The 17,070-nt window shown below is 42.0% G+C and overlaps 1 protein-coding gene across 1 annotated transcript in view; it reads left to right on the top strand.

The window, feature by feature from the left end:
• Positions 1–17,070, top strand: part of GRIA3 (glutamate ionotropic receptor AMPA type subunit 3) — a 274,270-nt gene that overhangs the window by 245,445 nt on the left and 11,755 nt on the right. Inside the window, exons 13-14 of the mRNA XM_021686020.1 lie at positions 6,062–6,309; positions 6,872–6,986. Of these exons, the coding sequence (XP_021541695.1) occupies positions 6,062–6,309; positions 6,872–6,986 (363 nt within the window). The remainder of the gene's footprint in view (positions 1–6,061; positions 6,310–6,871; positions 6,987–17,070) is intronic.

The following is a 17,070-nucleotide window of genomic DNA, read 5'->3' as shown; positions in this document are numbered from 1 at the left end:
ATGTCACTGCCGTTTGTGCTAGTGCCGCTGTATCAAGCGTATTATCATCAATTCCTGGAGCCACAGTTTAGGAGGGACTCTGAAAAATTACAAAGTATCTAGAAGATGGGGGATCCCAGACAGGGGAGGGGGACCACGGGAATTCATGTCATAAGGGTAATAAACAAAGGGCCTTACAATGTTTAGCCTGCGAAAGGGACAGTTAACAGGCGACATGGTGGTGGGCATCTTCAGGCTGCACACCATGTGGAAAAGAGCATATTTATTCTGTATTGCTACAGAGCGCAGAATTCGGACCAGTAGGTAGAACTGCAATTGTAATATTCATTCATTCCATAGATACATGGTGAGAGTTTCCTACATGCCAGACATTATGCTAGTCACTAGGAATGCAGAGACAAAAAAAAGAGAGAGAAAGAGAGAGAGACATAATTGCTACTCCCAAGGAGCTCAGATTGCACTGGGGATGACCATTACAAAGCAATAAAACCAGTGCTACCTGCAGTGGAGAAATGGAAGCAGAAAGGAGAGACTGCCCAATTCAAGCAGAAGACTTAGGACTGGAGGGGAGAGGGACTCTCATGAAGGATGTCAGTCCAACCAAAAGAATTTTCCATCAACTTGAACTGTCGTAAACTATGAGCCTCTTCTGAACTCAGGAGTGCCTCACCACCACAGACATTTGAGCAGCGAAGCCATTGCTGCATTGGGTGAGAGGCGGGACCAGATAGTATTTAAGGTCTCTTCTATTTCTTAAAGCCTGTTCCTCTACTGATTCCAATTGGATGTTCTGTTGACCAAGTGGATATTCTAATTTAACTCTTAGGGAGGCAGAAAGCTTCATTCACCAGGTCTCCCTAGTAGCAGTGTTCTGGTTAATGGGGATTTTAATGTATGAACCTCAACTAAACTACCAAACATAAATTTTAAAGGGAAATTTGCCATCCTACCCATTTTTCTTCCAACAAGTTTTTTAAATCCAAATCAAATGGGAACGACTTTTATTGATGACAGTCCATGGGCATTCACCAGGAATATATCTGAAGACCCAAATATGTGAGTAACACTTGAACATATCATTCCCTCCATGAAATGAAGTAATAATTCTGTGACTATGGGACTAAAGTAATTGATAAAGCTATTAAATTCTGCCACGAAAACAAATTACACTTTCTGTACTATAAAAACATGTAATGGTTTCAGCACTGCCTGTGTGCCAGGCACTGTTCTAAGTGAGATGCATGTATTAACTCATGCAATTTCTCCCAAGAATCCCTTGAAGTAGGCACTTTAAAAAAAAAAATTATCCCATTTGATGGATGAGGAAATTGAGACACACAGGGGCTTAGATAACTTAATGCACCCAGCAAGTGGGATTCAAACCCAAGCATTGTGACTCCACACTCTCAATCACTGTGCTATACAGTTACCTTGTATTACCTGGGTCTCCAGAGGAATACTTACGCACAGTGATGAAGAGCAACCAGCACTGCAAAGACATACAAAGTCGGAGTGGCGGGCTAAGTGCGGTCACTGATCACGTTTCCACGCATCAACCTCACTGGGCCCAAGATTCAAATCTCCACTCAACAAAAAGGCAAATTCCTCCATATGGTTGACCTTCATGATTTATTACAAATAATTGGAACAGTGACTGTTGAGTCCATGAATGCTAGAGCTCTGCTTTATCTGCTGTTTTGGATTCATCTGCTCCTCCTCCATTCATGGGTTTCTCCGTTTTGGATCTCATATGCTAATTATCTAGTAGTGCTAAGAGAATTCCATGCAGCCTCTCTGCATACCCCTCGCTCATTCCTTCTTAGGTACAACATGGTACTCTGTGGGACGAAATAGATGAATCATGGCGGGCTTGAGGAAAATGAACTTGCCCATAATTTTTTTAATTTCTGCCAGATGATTGAGCTAAGATTCAATTCCTTTTATTGCCTTCAGTATTTCAGCCAAAATAAGACAGACTGCAAAAAAAAAAATGCTAGTGATTTTTTTTTCTTCTTTTTGATCTAAATGTTAGATTGTCACTTAAACGCTAGTTAGGAAGACAAACGTTTCAGCTTAATTTTTCTCACTTATGAGCCATTGCTTTTTCCCCTTTTTAACCTAGTTCAGAATTCAGTCATTAACCAGGACCCAGTCATTTCTGCCACTAACTAACTTTTCATTTACTGCATTCATTAATATCTGCTGCATGTACATCACACACATTTAAAGTGCCCACTTCGAGCAGTGCCATTTATTCTCCTAGACATTCATCATTACCTAAAAGAATAAACCTTTAAACCTGTATCAGCAATCAAAGAGCTCAAGTAAATGATGAAGTAAATGAATCCAAATTATAGTGTATTCGGATCAGAATTCACAGACCCCTTTGCCCTTGCCTTATAAATTTATCTTTGGAAGCCACAGCCTGTTTGCAAATAGCATAAGACACAAATTGGCCTACCCCCCTCCCGCTTTCACTCAGGTTTGATCAGGCGAGATGAACACAAAATACCTCTTTACAAGTGCACAGAGATATGCACCTACTACGGTGTTATCTCTAATACCAAAAAAGAAATGGGAACTGACCTAAAAGTCCTTCAATAGAAGATTGTGTAGATAAAGTATGGTATAGCCATAGATTGAAATGTTCTGCAGCTATCACAAAGGAGATGTGTTTATTCTTATAAAAATATAAAGAGATGCAAGGGAATGATAAAGATCAAATTCAGTGTAATGGTTACTTTTGGTCTAGAGGAAGGGTATGCAGTTAGGAAGGGGAATATAGTCAGACTTCAACTGACTTCATAATGTTTTGTTGAGTTTTGTGGCAGATACAAGGTGTTCCTACATTATTTTTTTGTATCTTTCAATGCATCTGAATTATTTACAGTTTTTAAAAATTCTTTGAGCCACTGACTAGGAAATTCCTACTGAGATAAAATTCAGTCATTGAGAATGCATTTCATTGTGATGTTTAGAAGTTGTTTTATGTGTCAGATGAGGATAATGTGATATGAAATGAGCATAAATGTTGATGGGTGAGATTTCAATCTTAGAAGACCTGATTATTAGGGGAGAGTTACTGGTGTGGACAACAAAGGCAGACCACGTGGCAAAAACAAAAACAAAACAAAACGGATTACAAAGCATATATCCTGATTGGTTCAGCTGGAAATTGGATCCAATGATCTTAAGAGTGACTTCAGCTCTAGAATTCTACAGTGCTCTAAAACTAGTGCTGGTAGCCATTTTTCACCAACCTTCCAATACCTTTGACCAACAATCTAGATGTCACCCTGATCAGGCTAAGCTTCAGTTATTAAGCAAATATATCTTGTGCTGGCTGCCAAGAGGGCTACCAAATGGAATCAGGCATGGACTTTGTCCTCAAGAACACCCAGTAATGTGAGTAAGACAGTCACATAGCCAACTCACCAAAATGCATTCCAGTAAGCTCTGTAGCAAAGGTATGAGCAAAAGTGCTTTCGGAGCACCCAAGAAAGCACTTCTGTGGGACCAGGAGAGAGTCAGGAAAGATTTCACAGAAGATGTGATATTTGCTCTGGACCTTGTAAGATGAATAGGGATAATTCAGGCAGAAGCAAAAGCATAACCAAAGGCATAAGACGTGAAGTTGTGTGGCCTATTTCAGTGAACAGTGAGTAGTCTGATGTGACTAGATCATAGGAGAGTGTAGTTCAAGATCATAAAGTCTCTTAAATATCATACATAAGAGTCTGAATTTTGTCCTGTAGGTTTTAGGGAACTATCAGGAGATTTTAAAGAATGATCAGATTTACATTTTGGAAGGATCACTGGAAGATAAATTGAAGAGAGAGATGAAGCCAGGAGAGCAATTAGGAAGCAATGTAGTCCAGACCAAAAAATGATGGGAGCTTGCTCCAGGACAATGGTAATGAGGATGGAAAGAAGACAAAAGGACAGATCCTACATTTCTGTGTCAGAATAAACATGGCATAATGAGAGGCTGAGGAAGGTGCCAAAACCAAACTTTCTAGCTTGAATGTTAGGTGGTTTACTGATAGAATTTAGGAGAGCCAGGCTTTCTAAGAAAGATAGTAAGTTTGGTTTGGAAATGTTTAATCTCAAAGTGTCTATAGGACCATCAGGTGGAGATGTCCATCGGCAAGGCTTGTGTGCTGTCTCCCCAAAACATATCTCTTCTTTCTACCTCCATTGCTCCCAACCTAGTCGAAGCCACCACCATCTCTCCCCGGACTACTAGAATAGCCCCCTAACCAGTCCCCTCGCTTCCACTCTGGCCCACCTTAGAGTGGATTCTCCATAGAGCAGCCAGAGTAATGTTTTAAAACTTTAAATCAGATCTTATCACACCCCTCCTCACAATCTTTCGTTTCCAGTCAGAATAAATCCAAATGTTTTACCATGACCTACAGGGCCCTACAAGATCTGACCTCTGATTATCATTCTAAACTCCTTTCCTACCATTCTCCCTTTTGCTCATTTGGCTTCAGCCATATTGGCTTTTTCTTTTTTCTGTTCTTTTTGCAAACCAAACATGGAAACCATATTTTCAATCTCAGTGAACAGTTTCAGCAGCTCAGTGAGGGCCTCAGTGGGGGATCTGATTGCCATAAACACTTTCCATGGCCATAGCTCTGGGAGCTGGAATTACTTAAGCCGGCCTCAAGAAGGTTGTCAGCCAAAATCCAGAGGAGAGCAGCTAAATTAACAATCAAAAAACCTGAGGTCGGGGCCAGGAGAGCCCATAAAATGACACTTGACATCATGGCATAGGTTTCTAGTTTCTACCGTGCTTCCTCACCTCTGGTCAAATAGCACTTCAGAATTTTTCTGTAGGGTTTTCATTCCTAAGGACCTAGCTCCCAACTCAGTTGGAAGTTCTGGGGTCATTGAGATCACACTCCCTTTATATTCTCCAGAATGCCTAATACAGAGCTATAAGCATTTAGTACATGTTCTAAGGACCACCTGAATTGAGATGAAATTTAATGGCATTAAATTCAAAATCCAAAATGGTAAAGATGAGGGAAACTTGGTTTGGCAGGAAGAACTAAAAGTTGGGGTTTGGCCTCCACCTGAGTTGAAAGAGGGACCCTATTCACTCTCTATTATATTCTTCACACCCCCAGTAGAATGCTTTAGATATAGCAGATGCTCAAGAAATATTTGTTAAAAGGATGGATAAAAGGCTAAATACATGAATGCAAACTCAGGCAGTGTTGTGCTAGAAAATAATGCTCCAATGACTAGAAGCAAACCGTGTGTCTTTCCATTCTGTCTTTGTCAGATATCTGGGGTACCATGTCTATCTCTAGGCAATCTAATTAAAGAGAGGCATTGCTAGCTCAAATCCTATGGGAGATAGACCAAAATTGTGAGCATTCTGGAAATAGCTTTAGACATCAGTGGAGTTTGACCAGACGAAGAGAGGGTTTAACAACCGCCATCATGCAGAAGCAGAGATGGGATTGCCTTGCAGAGCTCCTGCAGATAGTGATAAAGGTTGGGAGTTACAGAGAGATAAATTTCAGCTCGGAATAAGAAAGGACTTTCCTCCAATAATTGATGCCCTGTGCCGGAGTGGGCTCACTAAAATGGTTTACTCTTCCCTCCAATGGCAGTTTGTTTTCAGGCAGGTAAAGGTAACCACAGAGCAGGATATCATAGGGGAGATTCCTGAATGGAGAGGAAGATTGAACCAAGAAAGTGTTTTTCAAACTAGATTGCAAACCCATTAGTGGAGCCACGAAATCAATTCAGTGCGTCCTGACGTGTGTGTGTGTGTGTGTGTGTGTGTGTGTGTGTGTGTATGTTTGCAGTGAATTAGAATAGGGTGGAAAATATCAGAGAGCATCACACATCGCAAAGACAAGGGCAGTTTTGAGAAACCGATTGTGGAACCATGCTTACATATGTATGCGTGTACCTACCGGGTCACAGTGTGGCCTGCTCTTCTTCCTGCGAGCGGCAATCGAGCACGTTCAAAAACCACTGTGCCGAGGCCTTTTCCAGTGCTAATATCTGGTAGCTCTAAGAATTCTTCTCTCTGTTGCAGAGGTCCAAAATTGCAGTCTATGAGAAAATGTGGTCTTACATGAAATCAGCAGAGCCATCTGTGTTTACCAAAACGACAGCAGACGGAGTGGCCCGAGTGCGGAAGTCCAAGGGGAAGTTCGCCTTCCTGCTGGAGTCAACCATGAATGAGTACATTGAGCAGAGAAAACCGTGTGATACCATGAAAGTTGGTGGAAATCTGGATTCCAAAGGCTATGGTGTGGCAACCCCTAAAGGCTCAGCATTAAGGTGGGTGGAATAATATAACAATATCCGTGTTGTTATAGTATTCCACCTACCCTGATGCATTTTGTTGTCATTTTCTTTCTTGTGGATTTTGAGGTAACTTTTAAAGTTTAAAACCTACACTATTCCATGGAGTTAAATAAGACGGTAAATTATGGTTTCATCGATTTAATGCATCCATTTTTTTTTTAATGTTCTCTCTCTGTGTTGTCCTCTCTGACTGTTTGTTGCTGTTTTAATTTTACAGTTCAACGGCTTTTTCAATTTAAATGGTAAAAGCCAAGTTATGGTGCCATATGTGACGAATGTTAATTGCATGGATGTGGTGTTCTTGTTACTTTTTTTCTCAAAGACGATTTCCCCATCCCGCACACTTCAGTTTTGAGCAAATGTTATCCTCCATGCCACCTTCCAATATTTAACCCTGTATTTGCTGTACAGACATTTTTATAGCTCCACGTTCTGTGAAATTTAGCCAATTTGTCCTCTTGTGCTCCTTTTTATACGTTAACGATTTCCTAAGCATTTGTGCATTTTCTTACAAGTTATGTTTTATCGTTTCAAGAAATGCTGTTAACCTGGCAGTATTAAAACTGAATGAGCAAGGCCTCTTGGACAAATTGAAAAACAAATGGTGGTACGACAAAGGAGAGTGCGGCAGCGGGGGCGGTGACTCCAAGGTCAGCCTCAATGTCACCACAACCGGGTACCCTTAGTGACGAGTAATCGGCAAGACTGTTATCTTATTATTGAGGAGAGAGCACAAGACTCACACATAAGGTGGAATGACCAGGTTATTCCCCTGCCTGGCAGCTTTGGGAACCAGAAAGACTCCAGGGCACTGCCCGCATTTTTGATCTAACTTGGGTCCCTTCTTAAACTCCCAGACAGAGGCTCCCCCTCCACACCCCTCCCTTCCCCTCACACGCCAGACTGGTTGCCTTATGAAGGCCATAGTGTGGGTTTCATCGGCCTAGGCTTTCAAGAGCCCCAGGCTTGCCTTAAGACTATCCCTGCCTGCCTCACACCAGTGGTGTGAGAAATCAAATCTACCTACTGAAAAGTCAGGTTACAGCCTTTTTTTTTCCCCAAGGCATGACGGTTGCTCACAGAGGTTGGTTGGTTGGTTGGTTGGTTGATTAGAGTTGGCTTCTTCAATTATGTGTATGAGTGATGAGATGGTGTTCTTGATATGTGATGGCCTGTTTAAGCTGGCCCCACTTAACTTGAAAGCCAAAGAACCAGCTCGGTTTCAAGTTAAATGGGGTCTTTCTTCAATAGGCCACCCCATATCCAGATTTGGCAAAGACATTCTGTATATTTAAACAAGTGCGTCGTCTAACTGTGATACTCCATGTGTATAAATCCCTGATTTGGCTTCTCCTTAGCCATGTTCTTGGTTCAGGTAGGTCTAATTGTTATCCAGGCTGCCTTCATGAGAAAATCCATCTTACTTGACATTCCTTTGGCTCCACAATGCTCTTCAGGGCTAGAAAGAATGAAACGAATAGCATTCATCCAAGGAACAAGAAATAGGGGCAAGCTCAGAAGCCATGATACCAAGTAATGGAAGGACATGTTGGGTAAGTACAAGAGAGGACCTGAAAACAAAATCCTCCATGACCCAAAGGGCATGTGAATTATATTGAAGCATGTAAGATCAACTCTTGTACAACCAAGATACCCATGGGCATCTTAAGGTGAAGAACAGTGTTTCCCACACACAGGCCAACAGACAGGCAAGCCAACCCTTTTCTCCTTCAGAGACAATGGTTACACCTCTGCTCTTCTCTTTCTCTCTCCATTCCTCAGGATCCTGATGGAAAAGTTAGTTGGCCAGTCTGCAGTATATTATGGGTTTGGAAACACTGATACAGAGCACTTTCAAAGAGATAAATTCAAATACAACTTTCTTCAGCCCATAATCTTACCACGCATTGGCGAGGTCTTTTATTGTAAAACCTTGATTAACCAGAACTCATCTAACCAGTACCCCAACTAACTGAATTTCCCCTCCTCAGTATTCCACATTGATGAGAAAGCAGCAATAGTACCAAAAAAGAAGAATTCTGCAAGGAATTGATTTTTTTCTTTTAAATCACTTGCCAAGAGATGACCTATGGTTAGGTCACATTCAGCTTTGTCTCCCATATCTTCTCTCCATCTGGATTGACCCTCAAACATTAGAGGCTGCTTCCCGGAAGCGAGAAAGTGGATACAAGCATTTTTGGGGGGAAAAAACCATGTTGTTAGCCAAGAATGAAACAAAATGAGTACTCTTAGTGAAAATTCTATTCCTCCCTTATGGATTCCAATTAATCAAGGTTTTACTGTGTGTCAGAAAGCAGTAACTTCCTTTCCCACCAGTGTGAACCGATAACATTGACAGCTTAGCCAAGCTTTCGGCTCAGTTGAGTTTGCAGGGGCTAACCTGATGCCTAGAGCATTTAGCACCTTCTTCCTGGTCTTTTTCTCGTGTTCTTAGCAAGCCACGGAGAACCTAATTTTCTCACTCAAGTGAGTTGCAGAATGAAAAGTGAGCTGGATTGGATACACTGCTCTCGTGACTCCATCCTTCACCCTCAGTATGGTTACAGAGGAGCCATGGACTGTGTCAAGATGCCTCTAAAACATCCACATGATGCCAAGTGCCCAGAAGTTTTCAAATAACCAGATGTTTGCTGTTACACAAACCAAAAACAAATCTGCATGTAGTTGGCCGAATTTTTACTTTTCACCCCGAGGTTTTGGTATCCTGAAGACCCCTAAAACTTTAGACCGGCTCTTTGCTAATTACAACCAACAATCAAGCTTTTCTCTTTTTCCTCAGCTGATACTGCTGCAAGGTTATCAAGTAACCTTATTGCCAGCCCACGATTTCCAGATGATCTGATTTTCGATATGCAAGTAGGAAAAACAGTTCAGTAGAGCCTAAATGTTTCCAGCTTCTTTGACACTAGTGCTACCTGCCAGGCATCTTTCAAAATCACTTGTTTCGGTCATCCCTCCAGCCAGCCTTTTGAAATAAGTCAACCCCTTTCTCAGCTATGGATAATAGTATGATGAGTGCCGCATCTCCAACGATTGCTTATTCTGTTTCCGGATTACCAAGGAGTTTGCCTTTGTCCTCTCCCTTCTCGCTACCTGCTGTTTGCTGAGAGTGAGCAAGAGAAGGGGCAAGAGATGAACTTGAATTTGTTTTTACCACTATTTGGTGGTGACGCCAAAAGCAAATCAGTGGAGAAGGTAGAAAAGGCAGCGAAGCCCCGTTAATCTGGAGCCCTCAGATTTACAATTTGTGACAAACCTGACAGGGACCAGTGGACTGTCTACCCGCATAGCATCAAGAAAGGGGCCAGGAGAGGTTTGTTAAGCAAATGAAGAGTTTAGATTGTCAGTTGAATTTCTTCCTTAAGAGAACAAATTTTTTTCGCAAACATTGCAAGCATTCGTTAGATAGCATCATATTTATTACAAATCTATCTGCTAAAGTAGTTCTCACAAGGACCTCTACTACGGCAGTGTATTATAGTGAGTTTGAATTACAAAACAGACCTAAAGTAATAAAGCTGTCATTCCTCAAGCCTGTTTGGTAATTCAGGACTTTCTCATTGAGACAATCTTTCCTCTATGTTAGTCCAAATCAGCGAGGTTTGACTGTATTAGTAAAGTGGCTTGAGAATTACACTTCCGCATTGTATCCCATCCCCAGGTGACCTGACAATTGACTGTTGAATGTACCATCATTTCACGGAGAGTGAGACCCAGAGATGGTGGTGACTTTGAGATGGTCACACAGCTAATGCTGTCACAAATCTCTGCTGACTTTCAGGGTCACCTCTTGTGATAATATTGCAGACAGCAATTGATCACATAGACCCATCCAATGAGCAATGCAAAGCTGATTGCATATGAGATATTTCCACGAAAACCAGGTTCATTCTCAACTACCTTGGTTACAAGGCAATTGGCGTATTTAAGCCATTTCAGCCCTCAGTGCTGATTACTAAAAATGACAATAATCACAAAGCCTGACATTTATGAGTGCTTTTACTTTTTCAAAAACACTTCCACACCTATTATCTCTGAAATCAGGAGAGGGAGAAAAACCTACAATACTTATCTCTCTGTTTCTCTCCCGCAACCTTAAAATAATAAGTGGGCAATTATGTTAAATTGTTGACTTTTCCCCCCTGGCATGAGACATCATGAATTTTCAGCCTACTCTCAAAAAGTTACCCTTCTACGGAAGGAACCGACAATTTTTCAGGCCGTTTTAAATGTGCACATGCTTAAACTAATGCAACAGATATTTATTTTCTTTCATTTCCCTGATTTTATCTCATTTTCGGAATGCAAGGAATTAAGACAAGGTCAGCCACTAAGGTGGCCCCTGCACCGAAATCCTGCTCTGTTTTAGCCATTTCCTGAACCTGGGCTAATAGGACACAAACAAATCAGACCTGATCCTTCCTTGATGGACTATAAATGTACAGCCAAGGATCATGAAAATTAGAGCTGTGGTTTGGGAATTTTTTAACCTGCAAGTCACCCTTTTGTGTTAGTGCGTTATTACAATGTGTTGTGTAAATGCGGTAATTAAGAGCCAGTAGGTTGTTTCAGCGATAAACCCAGATCACGGGGGGTTTGTGACATAGCCAGTGAAAGTCTGTCTCTGTAAATCACAGCAGAATAGGGATTTAGCTGCTGAATTACCACATAAGCATATCAGCCTCCCTCCACTGCTGCCTGTCGCCTCAAACTTTCAAATTCTTCTGATTCCGCCCCCGCTTACCCTGCTTCACTCCCTTAATCTTGGGGAAAGGGCACCAGCTTAGCTTTCCTGTGTAGCTGTACCTTCCTAGAGGGGGTCTGCTCTATGAAACAAGCTACCTGTGCCTGGCGGGACAAGACTTTGTAAGCCCTCCCCCCACCTCACCCTAAAATTGTCCCAGCTTTAGTTCTATCCAGGAATTTAGACTTCTAGTGTCCGTCTTTTCCAAGCTGACAATCAGCACGCTTTGTGTGCTTAGGGGAACACTGGAACAGAATGTTTCAATGGAACCACCCTGAACCGCTTGTCTGGAAGGAGAGTTGCACGACCAGTGCCTTACCTTGCAAGGCATATCGGGAAGTAAGGGATGACGATGGGAGAAATGCAGTTAAACTTTGATTAAGTAAAGAAATGGTTGAGTGATCATTATGATTTACAGAACCTCATTAGAGAAATGCAGCTTTGTTATCTTCAAAACTATATAGGGACTAGAATAACCACTGTGACGCTAGGAAAGCATTTAGGGAACTTGTTTTCCTAAATTCAAAAAGTGGCTTGCAATTAAAATTAGTTGTGTTTCTTTTCATGTGGGTGCTTTCAAAGGACCTAAAAAGAGTTTGTTCTCTTAAGAAATTCAAACGCGTCCTTCCTTCCTATCACTAGCAATCATGTTTTTGATCTCCTGCATTTGCTTAGCAAGTCTCATATTCAAAGACAGTAAAAAGTTATACTTTAGAACAGCCTGCTTTCAAATGCCCTCAGCTTCCTATTTGGTGGCCCTTAGCTGAATGAGGTGATACTATGTTTCCCATATGTATAAATGAGATCCTCAGTTTTGTGTGTATTTCTTCTTCCGTGTATGTCTACAATCCTCCTCTCCTATGCCACCGTCTCTTAACCACTTCTCTTCCACACCCAGAATTCTTTGACATTCTTGGGCCTTGGGTCACGGATGTGAAATCTGCATCTGCCTTTTACCTGCAACAAGATGGACCTTTTATTGGCAGAAGCCATCCCTAAAGGTAGACATTTTGGATGCCCAGGGTTAAGATGGATCCCAATGACTCTTTATTGACACTGTTATGTGTGTAGGCAAGAATCATTACAGATCGATGGCACTTCCTGGGTCTTAGAAGAAGTTCCTGTGAATCACCGAGACTGGTTTGGGATCAAGGAGTAGGGTGAGTATATTATGCTCTTCGTTGGTTTGCATGTCTCTGTGCTGGTGCTGCCTCCTGGAAGTATGAAGAACCTGACAGTTTTCTTTGCTGGTAGTGACTAAATTTGCTCCTTGAACTTTACTCAGGTCTTCTTCCCAAGAGCAAACCCTCACTTTCTCTCAAGTGGCTGCTTCAAGCAAGGGACCTTTTTTGCCTTAAGAACTGAACCAGTCCAGTGACTGCCAAAACCACTGATTTTTGCCAGATGGTGTTAAAGAATCAATTCTACCACCAGGAAAAAGTTGTAGTCCAGAAAAAAAAATTGTTTTAATTAATCCATTCTAGCGATTTTTTTTTTTTTTTTGGCAATTGCGTGGCCTTAACATGATTTCTATGATTAAGACATGATGATTTGCCTTTGGTGTTATCCTGATAACTTGAATGTGTTTCTTATTGACAAATAATGACTAAATGTTCAACACCTGAGCTACTGAAAGAGCAGCAGGAGAGAAAAGCCTGCAGGTAAGAATGCTGTTATACAATTGCCGACAGGAGAGACACGGCCACAGAGGCAGAGTGAAATGGTGTGTGTTTATACCCTTTCTGTCCCACTAAGACCAAATCATTTGGTTTCCTTTCATCTGGAGAGAAGGTTATAGAACTACACTCTCCGAAAGGCAAGACAGCCATGGAACCGAGACATGAAAGATTTGAAATGATTGAAATATATGCAATGAGGGTGGGAGTTGAAGTTGGTGGAGAAGGGTGGGGGCAAATTTATGGAGAACAATGGAAATCCATTCTCTTTTGACTTTCTAGAGAGCGGTACAGCATTTGGCCCTTGGCACGTGAGGCAAATCCCCATTGGTCGCAGGTGGCAAAAGTGTGTTGCACACTTTAAAATTCCCTGTAAAGCTGAATTTCATCTGGCCTTGAAGGAAATATTTCTCAAAATACAAACTGAAGGCAATAGCATAGTTTGCATCTAAAAAAGAGAGCGAGCGAGCAATCAAGAGAGAATGAGAGGGAGAGACTGAGTCTGCTGGTGTGTCTTATGTAGCCTCACTGCTGGAAAGGGCAGAGAAGTGGATGCTGGACTGCGTGCTAGGAAAGGATGGAATGTGTCCTGGCCTGGCAACCAGTAGTCAGCTTTCGGATCTGATAGATAGACCCCATTTGTTGCAATCTAATGGAGCGTAAGCTAAGACTGATTATTTTTCTATGGGTCATGCTCAAGAGAGGGCTTTTGGGGAGAAAAGAAGATGCCGACACCCATCAGATTAAACTCTCGATGAACATTTTGCCTAGAGTCAGGGGCATGAACTCGACGTCTTCAGAAACACGTGTCATGTGAGTTTCTGATCTAACATGAGATCGGTTTCTGTCTGTCTTGTCCGGCTAGGTTTTTCTTTCTTGGTGCCATTGGGATGAACTCAAGGAAACATGTTTATAAGTCATAAAGCCCAACCAAATTTGATAGTTTGAGTTTTTAATGGATCTTAAAACAGAGTTTTCAAGTGCATCATATCAATTATGACTTGGGGAAGTATCTGTGGCCACGTTTTAACCAAAACTGGCTTCTCCAGATGCTTAGCATCTTCCCTGAGCTCCTTCTCTCTATCAGGGACAAACGGAGTAAGAAGTCCTCCCAAACAAATTGGGTTGTGTGAGTTAGTCCACAACCAATAATGGTTTGGGATTCCTGTTCTAAAGGGAGAGGTTGGACAAAGTCCCGGTTTTGCCGAAGTCCATCAGTGAAATTCACAACTTGTGGACTCAAGGGGTCTATCACTTTGAATCTGAGAGATTACCGTCTGGAAATGCACTGGCTTTACTCACATATCCACAAGCGACTTCTGGAGCTGCTTCTCTAGCATAGATGCTCATTGATAGGTTTCAGTCACTAGCATTGTTAGGCCCTTAGTAAAATGACTCACAGCTTTCAACTCCTCATGTTATATGCATGCATTATTGAATTTGCTCTTTGCACTTGTATTAAATTATGGTCTAATTAGCAAGGAGTTAAATAGGTTTGAGCTACATTTGTGAACTACATAGATATAAACTCTCACTCAGAGGGAGCTTCTAGCAGCTAAGCTCTGCATAACTCTGCAAATCATTGTAGCTGCCCCTGGGGACTGAGGGTTGCCTGGGTGGCCAGAGCCCAATAATGCCAGCAGTTGTATGGAACATGCTCCCAGGTTGTGGAGAAAGCTCAGGCTGATCCAAGGGTAGAAGGATTGAAATGACTTAAATCCTCATTCTCCTAGAGTCCTGCATCCAGAAAGCCCTGTGAAAGAATTGGATAGAGACTTTTTTTTTTTACGGGCTCCAGATTCTAGTGTAGCCTAGGGCATATATTGAACTACGATGACCTCTAACAGCTAGTGTATGGAGAGGTGACCTGTCCCACGGTAACCAACAGAAAAGAATATAAAGGACCTTAGAGTAAATCTAATTTTATCTAGCAAAGAATCTTCTCTTGGTTGGTCATCAATTGGCTTCAACTTAATAAATCAAGACCTACCTGGGCAGAGATGTCTCTAGCTGCCTATCTACACATGCCTGTGATTTCCTGAGTGATGCTAGGAGTTTTTCAGAAAAGGCGAGGGAAGCAAGTGAGCAATTGGGAAAGGTGACTTGTCCCCATGTAAACCTGAAATATCTTCAGTAGAAAAACCAGTGAAAGAGAGGATGGCAATCCTCCCTCCACTGGGCTGAAGACAATTCTAAGAAGTCATTCAACAGGAAAAAAATCACTAGGTACCAAGAAGCAAGGGTCAGTAAGTTGAAGTGAGGTTTAGATGAGGCATGCGGTGAGGGGAGGGCTTCCAGCTTAGGTTGTGATAAGCTTCCATCGTCATCATCCAGAGGTTGTGTTGTTAGAGCAGGTTCCTCACTAACTATGCAAATACATCACCCTTACTCATATATTTCTTTTACTTCTCTGTGATCTCCTTGTCTGTCTCTGTAAGCTACGTATTTACACGTATATCTACCCCTCCTAAGGGCACCATTGAAGATCTTCTGGCATCATTAATTAAACAGGCATTTGCTCTTTAGGTGTCCCTGCTCAGAAAGGAGAAGTGAAGCCATTCAGAGCAGAACCTATCCCATAGTCTCTTGGGCAGATAAATCGTACTGCCCCTGGGATCCTGTATTTTTCAGGCTCAGAGACATAGCCACAGTACAGATTTTTATATCAACCCTTCCAGGATCACCATTGGGAGGAAGCAACTTGGTCATTAATTCACTAGGCCATTTTTTTCTTCTTTCCCACTCTGGGGAAATTCAGCACCCTTGCATCACTCTCCCCACACTTCTCTGTTCTTTGTTCATGGCTCCAAACTACCTATTTTGGGGTATTTCCTGAACTCAAAATTGAAAAATAAATAGGACACTTCTTTTGAAATATATCAAAATTTAGTGACTTTGTGTTTGTTTTTTTTTTTAAGTAAACAGTTTCTACGTTCACAGTAAAGGAAATGGTCTTCTTATCCTAAAACTGTCTCCATATGTAACACTGGCCATCACTAAGATAATACTGACCCAGCTGGCACATGCCAGGAATAAGCTGGAAACCTGGACACCCGCCACCCAGGCCTGGATGCCTTGGATTTGTGAGCACCGTCCTTTGTAGCTGAGGTCCTGCCAGGTGTGGATGGCAGAGATAAGCAAAAATCTGTATCAGCCAGTTACGGGTTTTGTTTTCTTTTGTTTTTTTTCCAAAGTAGGACTCATTTTCAAAACATTATGAATTACATTACTACTTCTATTAAAAAAAAATAGATTTCACTCCATGACTGTTCCCCACGCTCAGGAAAGCTTCATGTGCTTTCAAATGACGCTAATTCACCTCTGCTCTTATGCTCTCCATCTGCTCACCAGTCCATACACATCTCTATGACTTCAGGTGCAGCGGATCGTTCTCTTCTTAGGGGGAGCTTTACACTCTTCCTCCCTGAACAGTTTTTAAACAAAACGGAATAGAGTGTTGGAGTTTGTAAATAGTTACTCTGGTCCATGTCCCATTTCCCAAAGAAGCTTTGAATTTTAACTAGGAATGTTGTGCACACTTAAAGGTATGCAATTCTCAGGACGGAATTTCAGGTCCCTGTGAGGAAAATATTTTTGGAGCGGGGGACACTCCCCAGACCCCCTGAAAATACATCACAAAGCTCTCCTCTTCTCCCTGAAAATACATCACAAAGCTCTCCTGTTCTCCCCCTCAGCCTCTGGACCCTTGCCTTTGTCTTGGGAGGGCTGTACTCAACAAAACGTTCACAGCAAGCCCGCCAAAGGGGACAATGCCTGACTAATCTCCATGATAGGAATCTGACCTAGTTTGTTTAATTCTTTCTGTTCTCTGTTGAGGTGAGTACAATAAATATTTCTGACTTATAATTCTCTGAGGTATCAGTTAAGGGCCTGCAGTAACTGCTCTGAAGCCTTCCCTTGGAGACCTATGGCGGCAGCACAGTGAAAGGCCCCAGCCACCAGATATGCCCTTGCTAGGTTGATAGCTATGTGGAGTATGGTGGTCCCCAAAGACAAACTTCATTAGGAACATCCAAGCGCAAAGAACAAAAATAAAAAGGACTGCCACCCTTTCATGTGTTCCATTGGAAAATGCACTGTACAGAGTTGAACAGATATTCATTTGCCCTCTGGCCTGCGCCATCATTTGCTGTGTAGGCTTGAGTAGGTTGCTTAAACTATCTGTGCTTGGGTTTCTTTACTTACCAAGTAGAGGCCATAAATCTCCCTTCTTAGGGTGATCATTAAATTTGAACAATAAGTAGAAGTATGATAATTTTGTGAGATCCCAGG

Source organism: Neomonachus schauinslandi, chromosome X (assembly GCF_002201575.2).
Source record: "Neomonachus schauinslandi chromosome X, ASM220157v2, whole genome shotgun sequence".
Lineage (NCBI taxonomy): Eukaryota > Metazoa > Chordata > Mammalia > Carnivora > Phocidae > Neomonachus > Neomonachus schauinslandi.
The sequence above is the reverse complement of the archived record's forward strand: the minus strand, read 5'-3'. Positions and strand labels throughout refer to the sequence as shown.